General features: G+C 38.1%; 1 protein-coding gene across 4 annotated transcripts in view; it reads left to right on the top strand.

Moving 5' to 3' along the window:
• Nucleotides 1–20,228, top strand: part of aPKC (protein kinase C iota type) — a 354,044-nt gene that overhangs the window by 265,321 nt on the left and 68,495 nt on the right. For all 4 annotated transcript variants that reach the window (XM_068372436.1, XM_068372435.1, XM_068372437.1 and 1 more), the window contains 3 exons: nt 7,332–7,417; nt 11,150–11,384; nt 12,093–12,140. In XM_068372436.1, coding sequence (XP_068228537.1) covers nt 7,332–7,417; nt 11,150–11,384; nt 12,093–12,140 — 369 coding nt within the window. The remainder of the gene's footprint in view (nt 1–7,331; nt 7,418–11,149; nt 11,385–12,092; nt 12,141–20,228) is intronic.

Consider the following 20,228-nt stretch of genomic DNA (forward strand, 5'->3'; position numbering starts at 1 on the left):
TTTCGTTTATTGCAATCTGTTTACCTTATTTTATCCTTCGATATTAAGACTTTATTTGTAAAAAGTTCTGATATTCAAATATCTTGTTAATTTCTATTGTTTTCTGACATTTATTTTTAGTTATATCTTTTCTTCCTCGTTTTTTCACGCCCTGCAATTTCTATTCCTCAGACCTTCCTTTTTTATATCTTCTTCGACATAATTTGATCATAAGTGAAATGTAAATCATTTCTGAAGTTCACACTATTCCTTTCTTTCCGATGATTTTCTGTATGTAGTTCAAACAATTACCTTTCTATTTTTTTTTATTATTTTAAGTATGTTGATCAATTTTTACTACCTTTCCTATTTTTTTTTATTTCATTTTAGAAGTACAAATCTGTGGTTAAAATATTTACAAAAAGTAGAAGGGCATAAGATAGATTCTTTTCAAAATGTTAGAATTCAGATGCACTTAGTTGGAAAATTCGTCTGATATTATTGTTGTGATTATTACTATATTATGAAGTGTCCATGCATGGTAACTGCAATTAGTCACAGCTACTTAGTGTTCCTCTTAGTATTTCTTTCCTCTCCCTTCAGTTTCTTCCCATGTAAGCTGTCCAACTTTTTCCATTATGTCGTGATCGTCAATTTTGTCCCCTCATACATGAACGAGTTCTTCGTGCAACCCTTTGAGAGTTCTGAAATTTTATACAATGGGCTTGTTGAACTTCTTTTTAATGGTGACAATAGTTATAATATTGATTCTGGTAATAATAATAAAAAATGAGATGGTTCGTTTTACTTTTAAATAGTTTATATTAATCTAATGTTTTATAAGCTGTTTACTTAATAAGCATGAACATATGAATGTGTATTGTTTTATATTACTTATTATAAATATTGTTATAATGATAATAAACAACAAAAGAAAATACGGATTAGATTGATGAAAAACCAGTGAGGTTATTACATTGAAGAAGTTGGGGAACTCGACTAGCAACATACTATAGTTTGAGCATTCATGTATACAGCACATTACAGTTCCGTGGTGCCTAACATTGCTCATATGCCGCATGGCTTGTTGGGAAGGAGAACGTGCAGTTTTACAAAACTAAGTCCACGTACAGTTTTAAAGTTATCGGATCTGTGCATTATATCGTGAAACGTTGTCGATTTAAGATAGCGGAGTCTGCGCATGGGATCTAATGGGCATCGTAAGGATTTTCATTATAAAGGAAGTTTTACTGGATCCTTGGATGTTTATGATACGGAAACAGTGCACAGGAAGTGAGGTATCATTTAATAGAATTACGTGATCGCTGACTGCGGTGCTCCAGGTGCACTCGAGAAAGATAAGATTAATTGGTTGTGTTGTGACTCGTGCCGAGAGAATTTGACGCACAGATTGGTATTCATTGGCTGCAGCGTCTCTGCAGCTCTACTGCCATTAGGCTACAGGCATCTTATATTTCCTCTTCCTCCGCCTCTTTGCCTTTTACTACTTTATCTTTTCTCCGGGGTCTTTATCTGTCTCAGATAAGATACCGCCATTGTGACTCAGTAAGATAAGTTAATGATACAGATTGATAGACAAGTATATAAACAGTTCAAGAAGTTCAATTCCACCTGTCACCTTCATTAGAAGCGTTACATCATCCATACGTCAGCCTTTACTGGGCGCTTCAGTTCAGTTTATCATCTTAGTGTAGAAGAGTCCTGATTCTGGCTGCTCAGATCACACGACCTTGTTTCTTTTTGCTCTTTTGAAGTGTTGTGTGTGTGCTTTGTCAACGTAGTGAAAGTTATCTCAACTCTAGTAGAATTTGGAGTATTTTACGTGCTTGGAGTTTAGTGTTTATTATCTGATATTGATCACTGAAGATTGTGATCTCTTGTCTTGTAGTGTGAGAAGCCTTGTTTAAACCGGTTTCATGTCATTTATGCAGCATAGCAATAACTTTGGACTTGTGTAAATTATTAGTTATGTTAATTTTCAATATTTGTTTAACGAATTTGTGTTGAAACATAGTGATGAATAATCAAGTAGCAACTAGCAGTGATGACAGCAACTCTTTCAGCGATGACGAGACAAGATTACGCGTTGAAAACCCAAGTTTGACGACATTTAGAAGGCAAACCAATAAGCAGAGACCCTTTTCAGCTATATTTGGTTGTTTTGTGTCTAGCGATTCTCCACATCAAGTAGGCTCTTTATATCGCACCACATCAGTTGAATGCATTAATGATATTGGTCGAGATGATAAAGAAAATGACATCTCTTTTGAGCAGGATTACCTAGGAAGGAAATTTAAAAACAATAGGGGATTCAGCTTATCCAAGTCCTTTCGTTCTTTTCTGAAACGGGCGTCTCACCCGAAGTCAAATGCACACAATAATACGAGTGAATATGTTTGTAAAGATGCCAATAATGTCCACGGACGGTCTAGTACCTGTAATGAGAAAAAAGACAGTTTGAGGTATTCAGATATGAATATTGGTTCGTGTGTTGAGCCACCACTCGATTTGCCTGTCACCCTTCCAACCGAAAGGACCCCTTCAGTTTCATCAAAAGACATCACTACCATTCCTTACGCAGGCACTAATTTTGTGTCTACCGTAAACCAAGTCTCGTCAGAATCATTATCATCTTCTGTTTCTGGCAGTCTGGAAACAGATTCAAATGATGTACACTTGCAACAGAATAGAAGATATGATCAGTCTGTTGATACAGGGGATTTTCCAACCATTCCGGATTACAAAGGTCATCTTGAAACTCCTGCTGTAGAGAGAAATATTATCCAAGCACGTCCTCCTAGACTGAGACAAGGCATGACGTCAAGAATGTTAGACGCAAGACCGAAATCTCTTGGTGATATTGACAGAAAAATTACAAAAAGATGGTCTCTGGGAATACTTAATTCCTTCGACAAGAAAGTTTTAGCAAGGAGGTCTTGTTTTATTGTTCCAGGACATGAGTATTGGAGTGAATTCCATAGAGGTGGAATTCTTGAAAGAAATTCCGCCTTGGTTGTAGGAGATATATGCAATCATGGGAATTCGTCTTGCCAGGAATGTGGAAATCCAAATAGCGAAGGTAATCTTAGCTTTGTAAATGTTCATATGATGCATATAATGTAAGAAACGTAGAAGCATTATAGACACACCAGAGAGATGGAAGGTAGATTTATATTCGTAAACACACGATGTTTTGAAATTACAATGAGAAGCGATGATTATCCAGTAATTTCTGTTTATATTTTGAACTAGAGAATTCCTGATTGACGAACTTACTGGTTTGTTATAGTTCAATTCTGAACTGATTACTTATAAAATGAAGGGGTTGGTAAAGTAAAGAAAAGGCTGGGGATTTTGCTGAAAATAATTTTCCTCTTTGATTTAAGTGAAGTGAACTTTTTATATTCTTTAAAAAAATATATTTTTATCATTATTTTATAGTGCACACACGAGTTGTAGATAATACAGTAGTACACACAAGAGTATCAAAGAATTGGTGCACACAAGAGTAACAAAGAATACAATGTGTACTTTTATGAAGTTTGTATTGTTTTCATGTGCTACATGTTCGAGTTATTTAAAGAAATACTCGTTACAAATTCTTAAATATCACAGATAGGTAAAGTTTAGGTCAGATTACAAACTGAGTTATATTTTGATTCTTGAAGTATTGCGTGGAGGATGCAGATTCAATAATTATTTTGTTAACATGAAAACTACGAAATCATTCATGATTTTGGGTGAATTTAGAAAGGTGTTGATGATGATGATGACAATAATTAGACAAATTTGTTATGTTTTAGGGTCATTGTAAGTTATAAGCTTATCTATTTATTGTATCTTGGCTGTTCCTTAATATGATTATTGCTGAAGGTTCGTTTGTAGTGGCATTCAATAGTAACTGAGTTTCTTGAGAAAAGCAATGCAATAGAATTTCCCAAGAAATGCAATGCAACAGAATTTTCCAAGAAATGCAATGCAATTGAATTTCCCGAGAAATGCAACGATGCTAATTCTGAAAATTTTTATATGATTTTTTTATATCCTTTATTTTATATGCCTTCTGACTACTCTTTGGTATTATCATCATCATCATCATCATCATTATTATTATTATTATTATTATCATTACTACTACTACTACTTGCTAAGCTACAACCCTAGTTGGAAAAGCAGGATGCTACAAGCCCAGGGGTCCCAACAGGGAAAACAGCCCAGTGAGGAAAGGAAAAATAAAATATTTTAAGAACGGTAACAACATTAAAATAAATATTTCCTATATAAACTATGAAAACTTAAAAAAAAATAAGAGGAAAAGAAATTAGATAGAAAAGTGTGCATGAGTGTACCCTCAGGCAAGAGAACTCTAACCCAAGCCAGTGGAAGACCATGGTACAGAGGCTATTGCACTACCCAAAACTAGAGAACAATGGTTTGAATATGGAGTGTCCTTCTCCTAGAAGAGCTGCTTACCATAGCTAAAGACTCTTCTACCCTTACCAAGAGGAAAGTAGCCACTGAACAATTACAGTGCAGTAGTTAACCCCTTGGGTGAAAGAAGAACTGTCTGGTAATCTCAGTGTTGTCAGATGTATGAGGACAGAGGAGAATCTGTAAAGAATAGGCCAGACTAGTCGGTGTATGTGTAGGCAAAGAGAAAGTGAACCGTAACCAGAGAAAAGTCTCCAATGTAGTACTGTCTGGCCAGTCAAAGGACCCTATAACTCTCTAGTGGTAGTATCTCAATGGGTGGCTGGTGCCTTGGCCAACCAACTACCTATCAATAAGCTGCAACCCTAGTTTGAAAAGCAAGATGCTACAAGCTCAAGGGCTCCAACAGGAACAAATAGCCCATTGAGGAAAGGAAATAAGTAAAAGATATGTGTAGTAATGAATAATTGAAATAAAAATTTTTAAACAGTAACATCAAAATAGATATTTCATATATAAACAATAAAAAGACATAAGTTATAAATATTACTGTCGATTAAAAAAATTGAGTATTTTTTATCTTTTCAGATAATAGTATATATTTATCAAATAATTGTTTAATTGTAAATTTGGCGTATAAAACAAAATTTGTTTTTACACAAATGCAACCCTGTCATTTAAAAGGAGTATGATTTTAGCGAAGTTGGAAACCCTGCTGTTAAAATTCATATTGAGATGTAGGTAGTTACTGATGGGTAACAAGAGATTGCCCCCCTCCCTTTCCTCCTAGCCAGCTAAGTGAGTAGCCACTTGACTTCAGCTGTCGAGTAATAAGGATAACTCTCAGTGCTAAAATACTTGACTCTCGGTTTTTTTTTTTTTTTTTTTTTTTTTTTTTTCAAGTGGAAAAACCACATGTCGGCTTGGGGTCCTGCCCAAGGTAACATTTATGAGCATAGCTTCTGTGGATCCTAATTTGTTAGGCCCTTCTTGTAGGGATCATGACTCATGCACTCATTACCCTGTGAGGAGTGTGGGGGCGCTGCCTTCGCCCAAGTGGCTGAAGTACAGCAAGAAGAGAAATAAGTCCAAGCGAGATTCTTCTCCTTCCAGGTCTTCCTCAAAGGTTAAAAATCCTCTGGACCTTGCCTTTCTCCTGGTATTCTGGCTTTTGAGCCTTTTGTCTCCCTCCTCTATGGGGGAGACATTGAAGAAAAATAACTATCAATGTAACCTTAGAATAAACCTAGAACGAGGCTGCATTACCTGCTTTCCCTAGAGGTGCAGATATTCTTTCTTATCCTGTGGAACCCCGTACTTGTTACAGATGAGGATGCAGCTAAAGATGGCCCGTAGTTGGAAAAACAAGATGCTATAAGCCCAAGGGCTCCAGTAGGGAAAAATAGCCCAGTGAGGAAAGGAAATAAGGAAATAAATAAGTGATGAGAATAAATGAACAATAAATCATTCTAAAAACAGTAACAACGTCAAAATAGGTATGCCATATATAAATTATTAACGTCAAAAACAGATATGTCATATATAAACTATAAGAAGACTCATGTCAGCCTGGTCAACATAAAAACATTTGCTCCAACTTTGAACTTTTGAAGTTCTATTATTGACTCAACTGCCCGATTAGGAAGATCACACCACAACTTGGTAACAGCTGGAATAAAACTTCTAGAATACTGTGTAGTATTAAGCCTCATGATGGAGAAGGCCTAGCTATTAGAATTAACTGTCTGCCTAGTATTACGAACAGGATAGAATTGTCCAGGGAGATCTGAATATAAAGGATGGTCAGAGTTATGAAAAATCTTATGCAACATGCATAATGAACTAATTGAATGATAGTGCCAAAGATTAATATCTAGATCAGGAATAAGAAATTTAATCGACCGTAAGTTTCTGTCCAACAAATTAAGATGAGAATCTCCAGACAGGAGAAAAATACTCAAAACAAGGTAGAATGAAAGAATTAAAACACTTCTTCAGAATAGATTGATCACTGAAAATCTTAAAAGACTTTTTCAATAAGCCAATTTTTTGTGCAATTGAAGAAGACGCAGACTTAATGTGTTTCTCAAAAGTAAATTTGCTGTCGAGAATCACACCTAAAATTTTAAGAGTCATACAAATTTAAAGAAACATTATCAATACTGAGATCCGGATGTTGAGGAGCCATCGTCCTTGACCTACTTACAATCATACTTTGAGTTTTGTTAGGATTCAACTTAGAGTTTTCTTGCTTGAAGGTTCACTCCTGTACACTATTTTATCTGTTTTCTTATTTCCTTCCTTCACTGGGCTATTTTCCCTGTTAGAGCCTTGGGGCTTATATCATCCTGCTTTTCCAACTATGGTTGTAGCATAGCTAGTAATAATAATATGGCATCCTGGTACTGTATTTTAAACCAGCTAGTTTGGTTATAGGAGCTTCCTCCCTCCCAAGGAAAAGTCTCCTATTAAAAGACGAGGGTTTGTAATCGTGTTGAAACAAATCACAAATTTTTAAAGTAGTTTATTATTTTCCTGACTATACAAACCTGAGTCCTTCAAGTTACACTTCCCTTCTAATCCACCCTGCAAGTCCTAGGTGAAGGTCAAAGTATCTACTGAATGAGCGGGTAGCCGAGCAGGCTTCCTCACTATCCACCAGTACCTACACCTCATTTTAGATTTAAACAGCAAAATTTTGAGCTTCACTGAAATCGTACTCCTATTATAGAACTCAGGTTTGCATAGGAAAAATAAAGATTAATTAAAGATTATTTAATGTTTTTATGAAAGCAATTCTTGACTGCATGAAGTAGGCCAATTAGAATTTTATACTTCATTCAATGTGAAATGTTCTCTTCCTTGAATTCTCTGCTTATGCTTCATATCTTACTTTTCAGGGAGCATCTACAGAAGGGGAGCTCGTAGATGGAGAAAGCTCTACAAGGTCAATGGCCATATATTTCAAGCAAAGAGATTTAACAGGGTGAGTTCTTGTTTTGACATACTTCTAGTTTAAAGGAACTGTTGCAAATATTAAAGGAAATACAAGTGCTTGAGAATGATGGATCAAGATGTCAAGATGTACTACTTGCTTGAAATAAACAATCCTTGATTAATTGCTTAGGATGTTTATATTTATTTTCACTTAGTAGAGTTTTCTTTTCTTGTCAGCAAGAGAAAACATATGATTCTTTGCAGTCTTAGTAACTGTTTTAAATAGTTTGGTAATATGCACTGCATTTTGTGTTCTTAGCGCATCTTGCAGGATATTGTAATATGCACTCTAATTGAAACTCTTGAATACATTTTTGGTTCGAATATGTAGATTTTCCATTTTAAGCAGTATTATTTTTTACACAAGTTTCCAGTAAGATTTTCAAGAAAATTTCCTATGATGTGATCTGTTCCACCCTGGCAACTTGAAATGATACTTTAAAATAATGAATAGATAGGTTTTGAGATTGTGGTGCGGTTTTTTTTACACCTTTACCCCAAACTAAAATCTTGGATATATGAATAATAAAGGCGTTTTGATGAAGGAAGAAACTTACCGGTATTTTTGAGGAGGTGCTGTGTGGTTTCCATGGAGACCTTAGTATGTAACCTTTGGCAACCCTGTGATGGGTGCACATTCTATCCAGTCTAATGTGTTTAAACATAAGTATACAGATTTGCCATGGGATGACATTGAGTTTGAAAACCTGGCGGCATTTCTAAACTCGGAATGAAGATTCAAGGATCCATCCCTCAGGACATAACTACCACAATCCCAAAGGTGATGGTTGTGATGTTGCATAAGGCATTAATTTAGCAGAAACAATATTAGATGCTGGAGCAGGGAGTGAGAGTGCTTGACCAGAATACACCATTTCTAGCAAAACTGTCAAAATTATCAATTAAGTCTATGAAGGAGGTGCTTTGTAGAAGTGAGTTTACCTTGCCCAAAGAGTGTAGCCATTTCTGGGAGTATACCCTAATGAGTTTGAAGGGTTCAAAGAACTAAAAGGGTATCACGAGGCATTCTTGGCCAAGAAGTGGGACGCTCAATTTGGAACTAATCAATTGAGGGATTTTTTCTTGCTACTAGTCCTAGATGCCTTTTGAGTAGCTGAGTTTAGTGACCATCAGACCCTGTTCAACTTAGTGTCAGCAAATACATCTTTGGAAATGGGGCCTATAGGAGGTTCTAAGATGGCCACAGCAGGCATGGTCAAGTTGTTATGCAGGACTTTTTACAAAGCCCTCTAGAACTTTATAAAGGCTAAGTACAAAGTGAGGCTCCATGTCCTCTCTTCGTAGATTTGGATAAAGTGTGAGTAAAAGAATTTTTGTGTTAAACCACCTGCTGTGTAATTTTCTGTTCCTTTAGCCTTTGTGTACACAGTGTCTTCGGGAGGAGAGGGGCCACCATAATTCCCCCTCCCAAGGTAAGACCACTTACCAAGGTCAGTCCAACTTGTGGTTTTGAACTAGAAGAGGGCACTGGAAGTTATCCAAAGGAATCAAGGGAGCTAGTTGATTTACCAGAAAATTAGGATATTGCCAAGGAGTAGTATAGGTTGGGGTTGACTATATTGCTTTAGGAAGAGTGGACTTTTACTCTTCTGGTACATAATATAGTATCCTCTACCACACCTCAGTTTTCATCAACTTAGAACCCTGGAACTGAACTCCTTTGTGAGTAAGATGTTGGAGAAAGGAGTCATAGAAAGGTGTAAATTCCTTAAATTCCAGGTGAGACTACTGTATTCAACATACTGAAAGAAATTACCCCCCCCCCCCTGGATAGAAGTCATCCTCAACTTGTCTCTCCTCAACAAATTCATCAGATGCAACCTGTTCAAGATGACCATAAAACCTGCCCATCAATTACTATACCAAGGCCCTAGACCTATAGTATAGATGTCCAAAATACCTATTGGCACTTCCCCATTGTTCACCATTTCCAACCTTACCTAGGGTTCCATCTCAGAAGTGGGGTGTACAGGTTCAAGACAATGTAGGGGTGTTTACAAAACTTGTAAAGGTAGTGATCAAACTCCTGTGATTGCAGGGAGTTTAGGTAAAGGCTTATCTGGATGATTGGCTGGTCTTTGTAGAGAAAGGAGAGTAATTTCTTAAGTACACTACTCCGATCTTGAAGATATTGCAGGAATTAGGTTTCCTGACAAACTTTGCGACAAAAAGATTAGTACCAAAAAGGGTATTTGAGTGGTTAGGTCTGCGATGGAATCTGATGACAGCCACTGTAAGCTTACAAAAGCATCTCGGTTGAGAATTCTAAACAGAGTTCAATCCTGTATTTTGAGCCACGTCTTCCAGACGACAACTTGAGCCTTTAGGTCACCTCCACAGTAGACCAACTGTTGAAGAACAGGCTAAAGGACCACAACTGAGTGTGGAGAAGGGTGGCTCGAAAGGGACTTTGGGACTATCAGCCGCTACTACCTGGTCGGTCCCTCTCTCAGAATCGGGAGGTCATTTGGAAGAAACTTTCGTGTCCGAGAAATGGTCCCCTTGGTTTGTAACATTTCACATAAATGTGTTGAAACTGATGGTGGTCATCCTGACACTGAAGAGGATTTATCCTAATGGAACTCCCATTTGAAAATCTTCATAGACAATCGGTTGCAGTCTGTTGCCTCAGAAAAAGGGATCATGCTCAAGACAAACTCCTCAATACAATAGAGAGAGACTCCCCATTTTGAAGTGGTGGACAGCCTATCCAGACAGACAGTCCTGTAGACCGAGTGGACCCTGGGACAAAATGTCTTCTGGGGGGGGGGGGGATCTTAGAGTTAGTACCGGATCTCCAGGTAGACTTGTTTGCTACGAAAGAGAATTGCCAACTTCTTCTTCTATGTAGCTCTCAATGTGGACTCCTGAAAGACCACACAGCATTTTCAACTCTTAAAATATGGCTTTACAGCTGGGTAAGTGAGAATTATTGTGAATGAAACAAGTTTATGTGTGGATTTTGTAAGTTCTTGGTAGTTGTATAGTAGTAAAATATTTGTGATTTGGAAAAATATGATTTTTGTAACATCCATTTTGTTCTTGGATTATTAATGGAATAATGTTTATGTGATATACAGTAGATCTATTGATATTGTGGTATATTAAAAAGAAATTATTTCAGAGAATATTGTATCTTTGAAAATTTATAAAATTTGTATTTAGAGCAAATTGTATTTTTTCTCATTCACGAAATTTGCAATGATGCATAGTGTTAAGAAAATGTTTTTCCCATTTGTGTTTAGAAAAAAAAAATTGCATTAAGAGAAAATTCTACATTTTTTAAATTTAGGAAATTTGCAGGGATGCATAGTATTCAGTCATTTTTTTGCCAATTTATTCTAGGGATTCTTTTTTAGGCTAAAACATTTTGTAATGATATTAGATCTTAACACTCAAGACTAGTGTTTATTCACAGAAGCATTTTAACTTTTAAGTGATAAAATGGTTTGTTAATTGTTTGGCATTTCAAATATTCAAAATATAATGTAATATTTACTCAAAGTGAGGCATGTCATAATATTGATGAAGCATGTTACCATCTATGGCTACCTGCATAGAGCAATTCTTTTTTGGATTTAAATATTCATCATATTGAGCATGATCATTACAAAAATAGAGCATTGCTTGCTATAAAGCCAGTGAATATTTTGGATGTTTAAAGGCACTTGTAATGCTCATATAATCTATTCTTTTTCAGAGAGCATCATGTGAGTTTTGTAAAGACAGAATATGGGGCTTGGGTCGCCAAGGCTTTAAATGTACCCAATGTAAACTTCTTGTCCATAAAAAGTGCCATAAATTGCAAAAAGTGGCATGTAATGCAGACTTGGATACCTCTACTGACACCCTTGCATCACATGATTCATCCACCTTGACTCGCATTGGCACAAATGGGAAAATGCCAATGCAAGAGTTCATGAAAGAAGTCCCAGGTAAGTTCATATACCAAAAAAAAGAGCTAGGTATAAAATCTGTTTTCTTTTTTCATTGATATTGCCAAGGTCTATCAAGAAGTGGGCAGATCAATTTAAAGATTGATTGTCTCTCCAATGATCTCTTCTTAAGTTTGAATGAATAATGTTTTGAATATAAATAGGTATTAGTGTTGTGATGTATGAAAGCTTAAACATTACTGTTATCACTGATATCAAGGATTATAGAGGCACTTTATTTGGTCAAATGTTACAATGCTATTGATATTCATATTAGAGTATGACTTTTAATTATTGGGAACATTTCTTTAAAACAGCTGAAAAATTATGAAACTAGCTGTTGGAATTTATTAAGAATTAATAAGAAAAAATCCCAAATACTATGTTAGCTCTTATCTACAATTGCACTTTCATTGCTGTGATGTTAATGTGCAATAGTGACTTATGTTGTTTGAAGTTTTGGCAATTGATTACATTATGATGAAAAATCAATAGTGGAATGCTCTTTATGATCAGTAATGTAGAATATTAATTTATTGTGAGAATGAATGTGTTAAAAAGGATTACTCTGTATTGGCTAGTGTTGCAATTTATTTTGCACAAGAAAAACACACTTTTATAATATTTGGTATTAGTACATCGTTCCAATCTGCAAATATATGGATCTATGAGAATCCAAAGAATGGTAATTCTTTTTTTATCTTACAGACCCAGGGATAACAGAAGAGTCACCTGTGGAGATGCCATCCAAAAAAGGTTAGAAGTGTTTACAGTGTTCATGTATGTATTGATAAGTTATGAGGAAATTGTTACAGCAACTACAAATAGTGCCATAAGTAATTTGTTAATAATGATAGATTCATTTTGCATGTGAGTTTTAAAAGATAGGAAGGGTTTCAAAAAGTTATGTTTACTTGCATTCAGAAGTTTGCAAAATATGATCACAACCCAGATGTTTGAGTCCTAGATAAACTTGTGTTGGAATGTTTTCTCATTCAGAACTTGTAAACTTATATGAAACAAACTGAAAAGATTGCTTACGTCTTGCACAAGCTTGCACAGTATTTTCATTTATGTAAAAAAGTCAGAGCAAAGAAAAATAAATTTTAGTTCAACATAGCAACCAATTAACAACTTATACAAAACAAACTGAAAAGATTGCTTACATCCTACACAATCTTGCACAGAATTTGCATTTATGTAAAAAAAGATCAGACCAAAGAAAAGTTAATTTTAGTGCAACATAGCCACTAATAAACATTGTACATTAACTATTCTCTTTATGATGTTTAGACTTTAAATATGGTCTCTACATTCTCTTCTGTCTTTTAAACTCCCACCAGGTCAAGGACTTCATATGTGTCTTTTTCACAATTCCCTAAGCTTTCCTATTAGTCTTTGTCCTGTCACCTCCACATCTACTGTTTTTCTGACTATTTCTCCCTTCTTATGACTTGCCCAAACTCCAAACTATCTAAATATTGGAGTTTGAACCTTTATTTCAACTTTTGTGAATCACATTTTTATGCCAATTCTTCATTCAGGTTCTCCTCGTCGTGGATCCTTCGGGTTCTCCTCGTCATGGATCCTTCGGGTTCTTGTGTCGGGTGGGCGCAGGTACTACTACCTGTCAGTCTGACTTTGGTCTTGTGGCTGACGCCGAAGACGTTGCTTCTCCTCCAGGGGCGGTGGGAAAGCAAAGTCCTAGGCATGTGACTTACACCTACGCATCTCCCCCAAGGACGGGTCAGATCGTAGTCCTAGGCCATGTTCTCTTTGGGAAACAGACCTCTCTCCTGGGAGAGGAAGCTTCCAACCGGTCATGCCCCTCCTCCAGTGATAAGGAGGTGCCCGAGGGTTCAAGTTTCTATGTCCTTACAGGGCCTCGTGATGGTCATCATGCATTGGGCTTGCATGACCACAGGCTTTCGGGCTCGTGTTGCATTGAGCCTTCAGGTTCTCGCAACACAGGACCATCGGGTTCTGGTCTCGTTAAGCCCTAAGACTTTTGGGACACTGAGCTCTCGGGCTCTGGTAACGTTGAACCTTCGGGTTCTCGCAACCTGGGACCCCGTGTCCTCGTCACGTTGAGCCTTGGGCTCTCGTGGCACCGAACCCTTGTTCATGTTACGTTGAACCCTTGGTCTCTTGTAACATGAGACGTTTGGGTCCTCGTCATGCTGACACTTTGGGTTCTCATGACATGAAATCTTGATTCCAGTTGCGCAGAGCTCTTGGGCTCTCGCAACATAGGTTATGATGAACCTTCGGGCTCTCATGCCATCCGTTAAGCTGAGCCTTCTGGCTCTCGTAACTGGTAGTCTTCAGTCTCCTGTTGCGTTGACCCCTTGGGCTCTCGCAACACCGGTTACGCTTAGCCTTTGGGCTCTCATGCCACCCGTTTCGCTGAGCCTTCGGGCTCTCATGCCACCCGTTTCGCTGAGCCTTCGGCCTCCCATAACAAAGGTTATGCTGAACCTTTGGGTTCCAGGGACCTGCGTCACGCTAAGCCTTGAGGCTCTCGTGTTGCATGTCATGCTGATCCTTTGGGCTCTTGAGCCACCCGTTACATTGACTCTTCAGGCTCTCATAACCAGAAGCCTTCGGGCTCTCGCAACCTGTGTCACACTAAACCTTCGAGCCCCCATGTCATGTGTCACGCTGAGCCTTCGAGCTATCGTGACTGGTGTTACGCTGAACCCCTGTGCTCTCGTAACCCTTGTTATGTCGAGCCTTGTGGATCACATAACGTGGAGTTTCCCAACTCTCGTCACATTGAGCCTTCGGGCTCTCAAGACTGGTGCCTTGGGGAATCAGGCATTACACTGAACCCCTGGGCTCTCATAACCCTCTTTATGTCGAGACTTATGGCTGACGTAACACAGAGTTTCCCAACTTTTGTCATGTTGAGCCTTCAGGTTCTCGTGACTGGCGTCACACTGAGCCTTTTGCCTCTCATTTCATCGGTTACGCTGAGCCCCAGGGCTCTCGTAACCCTCATGGACCTTCGGGTCCTCGTGGCGCAGACCCTATGGACTCTCGGGATAAGATTCGCGGCCAGTTTTAAGGTGTTTATGACATAGAACCCCTGGGCTCTCATTGCAATTTCATTGAAAGATCTGTGGTTGACACACACACACACACACGGGGTGGTTTGGTTATCCAGTCCATGTTTGCTCCTATGCATTATGTCGTGGCAAAACAGCATTGCATGACGGAGCAGCGTCAAGTGACTTGTAATGTTGCTTTACACTCCCAGCTGCTCACTATGCGCCAGCTAGGCTGGTCATGCCAGCTCCGGCCTGTGATCGTCTCTCTTCACCGAGAAACCATCGCCCTTTGTGATATCAGCGTCAATCTCGCTACTGCCGGAACGGAAGTAGAGCAGGAGGAATTTTTACAATCCAGTTCAATTCCTTCTGGCAGGTCTTTACCTGCTGTAGATGGTAGCTTTTCTCGCTAGCTAGAAAGCGTTCGATGGCAACCCCATACGAACCGGCTTGATGTATGTGTTTTTTTAGCAAACCCTTACATATAAGACTACCCCTTTTTCTGGGAAACTCGTCCCTGAGAAGTTTTATATAACTCCGGCAGGCATTCATTAAAACTACATAAAAAAAGCTGTAAGAGCTCCTTCTTGGGTGCGTGCACTCCAAGATGAAACCTTAAGGTTATTGCCACAAACACGGTTTCTACCGATTGTTCGAGTCAGCCACATGTTGTTATTGTGCCCCCGGACACAACGAATTCTCATTTAACACAATAGACTTGTGAAACATTTTATTGTTTTACCTTTACAGGTTATTGTCTCAAGCCTTTAGTCCCAAGGGAGCAGTGTTAGCTTAGTTTACGAATGATAGGAACAAACGTTGTCAACTTCTCATTACATTTACAACTTTACAAACTCCGCCCACAAGGAAGCTAAAAGACGGGTTGGCAAACAATGGAGAAATGATCCCTACAATAACTGTATGTTTTGTTTGCGGTCGTATGCGCTCATATCTAAAATAAATACTACAGCTAGTCACCGATCAAAAATGCCTGGGGCACTAATGTTGCAATTCGTCGCACTTTATAGACCATCCTACAATTAGAACTCCGTCCTAATAAGTTGAAAGTGTTATGGCTATATCCTTTATGGGAAACTAGGTTATACAGCACATTACTATTCTACCTTCCCATAACCAGACATATTGCTTATGTGGTCTGCCTTTATAGGCAGCTCCTTCCTTTCTTTCCGATCGAAGGACTAAGTTTTTCAAAAATACTTTTCATAAGCGAATCCGTTTCGCAGAATGGAACATTTAATAAATAGGCCAGTTTTGCTAATTGGAGACGAAGAAATACAAATGTTTATTGTTTTTCTTAAGAAGGAGAAAATCTCGGTTACGAACGTTTTCAGCGTTCTCCAACCGAGTCCCGGACACAACTATAATTTGGGGTACGCCCATAGGTTCGTAGGCTCCCTGGTTTGTGATACGGTTCCTTAGATGGACTTAAGCACATATTACTCGTCCAAAAATAGATTGAAGACACGTCACAATCTTATCCCTTGAGAGTAGTTGGGTGCGTTCTGTAGTTACTGACTGATCTTTTGTTTGGAAAGCGATCTCTAAGGAGATTCGCTGTAATAACATAAGCAGAACTGGCCTGGTTTACCTATCTGTAACATTCTTACTCGGACAACCTCTACTAGATTGGTGGCAGTTGTAGGGAGGACAGGATCCTCCCCCTCCTTCATAGTAGAAGCGTGCAATCAGTTGCACGTCTTGATAAAAACTCAAGATGTTTCTTGCTACGCAATCACTCAACCTCTCGGGACAAATCGAGGAACTTTTACTTTCACTTAAGAGTCAAGGTGTGCTTGTTCCACTCAAACATGCTAGCCCTTAAGGGAGGGGAACTACAGTCACAATCACCGGGCTATTGTTGACCACCCTACAGGGTAATTGGTTGACCAAGTAGCCCAATGCTCTTCCCATTTTCCGATGATCGGAGGAGGAAAATCTTTTCTCATGGGTCCACTGGTACCTCAAGTCCAAGTGGAAGCAAGCAAACGATTTCCCTGGCACCCTGGCTGAACTACGGTCAGAATAGCTGACAGACCTCAGATAGTGGGTGACAGACGAGAACCTCCGCAAGAGATCAATCCTTTTATCCTCCCATCTGGAACTGATACTCTTTTTGGATGCATCAAAAGCAAGTGGGGCCCCCATATGATGCACCAAACCAGCTCTGTCCTTTGGTCCAAATCAGAAAGGTACCAGCAACCATCTAGCAGTAGAATTACTCGGATGGACAAAAGACAACTCGGTGTCCCTATCCGCTCGCCTCATTCTGGGCAATAGGAATGTGCTTGCAGGCAATCTGAGCACTGAGTAGTCTTTGAATCATCTAATAGCCAACAAAGTTCTGACTTTGTCGTGTTCCCCGATGGTGGACCTGTTTGCAATGGCCCTGAACTTTAGGTTCCCACTCCACTGTTCCCCAGTCCTGGACCCCCAGGCTCTCTGGCAAGATGCATTCCAACAGTTTGACAACATAGGTGTGTATGCATTTCCCCAGTTCTGTCTGATGAAAAAGTCCTTAACCAACCAGGATAAGCAAGAGCTTTTCAATGACTCTAGTAGCTCCACTATGGCATCATGCAGAATGGTTCCTCAACCTTCTGCAGCTCCCGACGGAGCTTCTGAGTGAAATTACTCCATGACACCATCTATTCAAATACAGTAGGGTCCCGAATTATGCGAGAATTTGGTCGATTAATGACCTTGTGTAAATGGAAAATCGCGAATTTCGAAACACACAACTAACAGAAATAATTCCATTGCGGCCATGGCAACCAGCAATTTGCCTATTCAAATGTGTTTACTACCCATTTCCAATACTTTCTTTGTACTATACTGTATTTCTTTATAATATCAAATTGTTCTTGTAAATAAATAAAACATTTAATATACTTTAAAGTTCTAATAACTTGAAAAATGGTTAAAATTACAACCAGGATAGGTGTAAACACCATATATTTCCCGTTATAACACAACCCAAAATACAGACAAATTTTAATGTTTGTCATATCTATTGTATAATACAACTGGTGAATAGCAAAACCATCACTCTATAGACTAGCTTGTTGTATGATTGAAAATCCAGAATTATCAAAATAAAGGCGATTTTATATCATGCGTTTCCTAAACACGCTAAAAAGCACAATAGAAAATGACAACCAATGTTTTGTTTACGTTTATCTCTGATCACAACGAAGAAACAGACGCATTTATACATCTGTGTTTTTGAATTGACAGCAATTTTACCAAGTATAGATTATATGTTGAATTTGTTATTACCAATGTTCTAATTATTTTTTATTAGAACTTTCAAATAAATGAAATGAATGCCATTTATGAAATGTTTTTCTTTATGATGCCGCCTGAAACGGAAACCTTCCATTTGTTTACGCTCCATCTTCGATCATAATAAACAAACGAATGCATTAAACACACATGATCTAAGTCATAACTAATGATATTACAAACATTTAGTAAACATTATGTTATTACAAATATTTTAGTTACCGTATCCATATAAATTCCTAAATTCGTAGCAAAGCTGGAAATTTTGTTTTCCTTATGCGTTTAATCCACAATAGCAAACTGCCGCTAATGACAGAGTGATAACTTACGATAATTCTAAACTGTTACGAAAGATAATTGTCCTTTCCATATCCAAAATACTTTTCCTAACTTCAGTTATAAGTCAACTTGTACCCACCTCAATTATGGATCCATATGCAAAAAAGGTAAAAGAAGAAAGTACTAGGCCTATTTTTAAAGTCACCGAACAATTAGGTTACCGCTATAACGTTCGATGTGAGAGAGAGAGAGAGAGAGAGAGAGAGAGAGAGAGAGAGAGAGAGAGAGAGGGATGGTTTTAAAGTACTAAACAATAAATATGATAGGTTATAACACATTGGTGTTTATGTAATATTAACTGTATAGATGGTTTGAATAAGTTAAGAAATGGTGTAAACAATTCTTTGTTATTGTATTCGCGCGGAAGCTAGACATCAGCTGATGTGATCACAGCCAAAAGTAAAACAAAAATAAGTTAGCAATACTCGATTTTTAAAACACCCGAAATTTAACAACATAAGTACATGTTTTATTATAGCGCAATTGACATTTAAAGAGTAAAAATTTTCTGGAATAGAATGGTGTTTCCTAAAAAATAGTGGTTTGCGGACGAAATCGGTTACCGTATTTTAAGCTATGATTGAAATGGATGTATACACGGTATAATTTTTTCGTTTTGTATTTAATTGACACTTCAAGAAAACCGATTTTGGTTTCTTCATCTATTTGTGAGTATTGTATAACGAGAAACGAGAGAGAGAGAGAGAGAGAGAGAGAGAGAGAGAGAGAGAGAGAGAGAGAGAGAGAGAGAGAGAGAGAGAGAGAGAATCAGCTGTTGTAATTGAATGTCGTGTTTTTGTTTCGTGTACCCCCTGAAGCGAGGAATTGATCGCCACAACTAACAATATTCATGTTAATTTCATTCTTAAACTCAAGTTGCCATATGTGAACTATGGTTTTATTTCTTACGGGAGAGAGAGAGAGAGAGAGAGAGAGAGAGAGAGAGAGAGAGAGAGAGAGAGAGAGAGAGAGAGATTTCTGCCATCAAATCTCTCTCTCTCTCTCTCTCTCTCTCTCTCTCTCTCTCTCTCTCTCTCTCTCTCTCCCTCTCTAGATTTTATTTTACCGTCTACTCTACAAAACCAATGTTTGCAAATCAAATGTATACTGTTTAAAATATGACAAAATATTGACGACTCGTTACCGAAGTTTAGGCTATTCACTGCTGATAAACGAACCCAGTCTACTCGTGAAAACCTTGAACGCCCAGAGGGAAAAATAAGGCTTTTAAATATACTGTACTAAACAAAAATAATGCTTTAATATACCATCATTAACACTACCATTACAATTATCGTAAGGTTGGAGAAAGATAAAGATTGCCGAGAACGTAACCACATTTCTGTTTACATTTTGTCAGCTGGACTCGCACAGTTAACAGTTGATTTCATTGTTGATGTGGAATTTTATCCTTAAATAGGCTATTCATTATGAAATTATGTTAATGAAATGTAATGTTAATATTGTTTTGTAACATTTATTATAAATCACCGTATTTAGGGCTACCAATATACTTAAAAAGACAATAGATTTGATACATTTTGTAGTGCTTGACTCGCGAACTTTGAACAGCCTCGCAGATACAGAAAATTTATTTTTGAAAAATAGCGATCGCGGAAAAGGGGAATCGTGTAATTCGAACACGCTTAATTCGGGACCCTACTGTAGTTACATGCCAACATCTTCCACATAGCCGTAGTTTCGCTTCAACTTCACGCCTGGAAACTGTCCAGCACCTCTCTCAGAAAGGCTTTTCGCTATGAGTAGCGGAAAGGATATCTAGACACCTCAGATGCTCTTCAGGGTCAGTCTTCCGGGTGAAGTGGTCTGTTTTATGCCCCTATTTTAACAATAACAGAGTTCCTGGTACACCTTCAGGAAGAAATGCTCCTCTCAGGTTTAGCAGTCAAAGGCTTCCATTCAGCCTTAGATCTCACCCTTAAACTGAAAGGAATAGATATTTCCTCTCGTTGGAACTTTCTATACTTATACAAAGTTATGAGATGACTTGTCCCCAGTTGGAGGTTAGACCTCCTCCTTGGATTGTGGTTCGAGTCCTTCTGTCTCTGAGGGTAACTCCCTATGAACCAGTACACTAGGCAACAGATCATCACCTTATTCTGAAAATGGTGTTCCTGTTCGCTTTGGCTTT

The sequence above is a fragment of the Palaemon carinicauda genome, chromosome 4 (assembly GCF_036898095.1).
Source record: "Palaemon carinicauda isolate YSFRI2023 chromosome 4, ASM3689809v2, whole genome shotgun sequence".
Classification (NCBI taxonomy): Eukaryota; Metazoa; Arthropoda; class Malacostraca; order Decapoda; family Palaemonidae; genus Palaemon; species Palaemon carinicauda.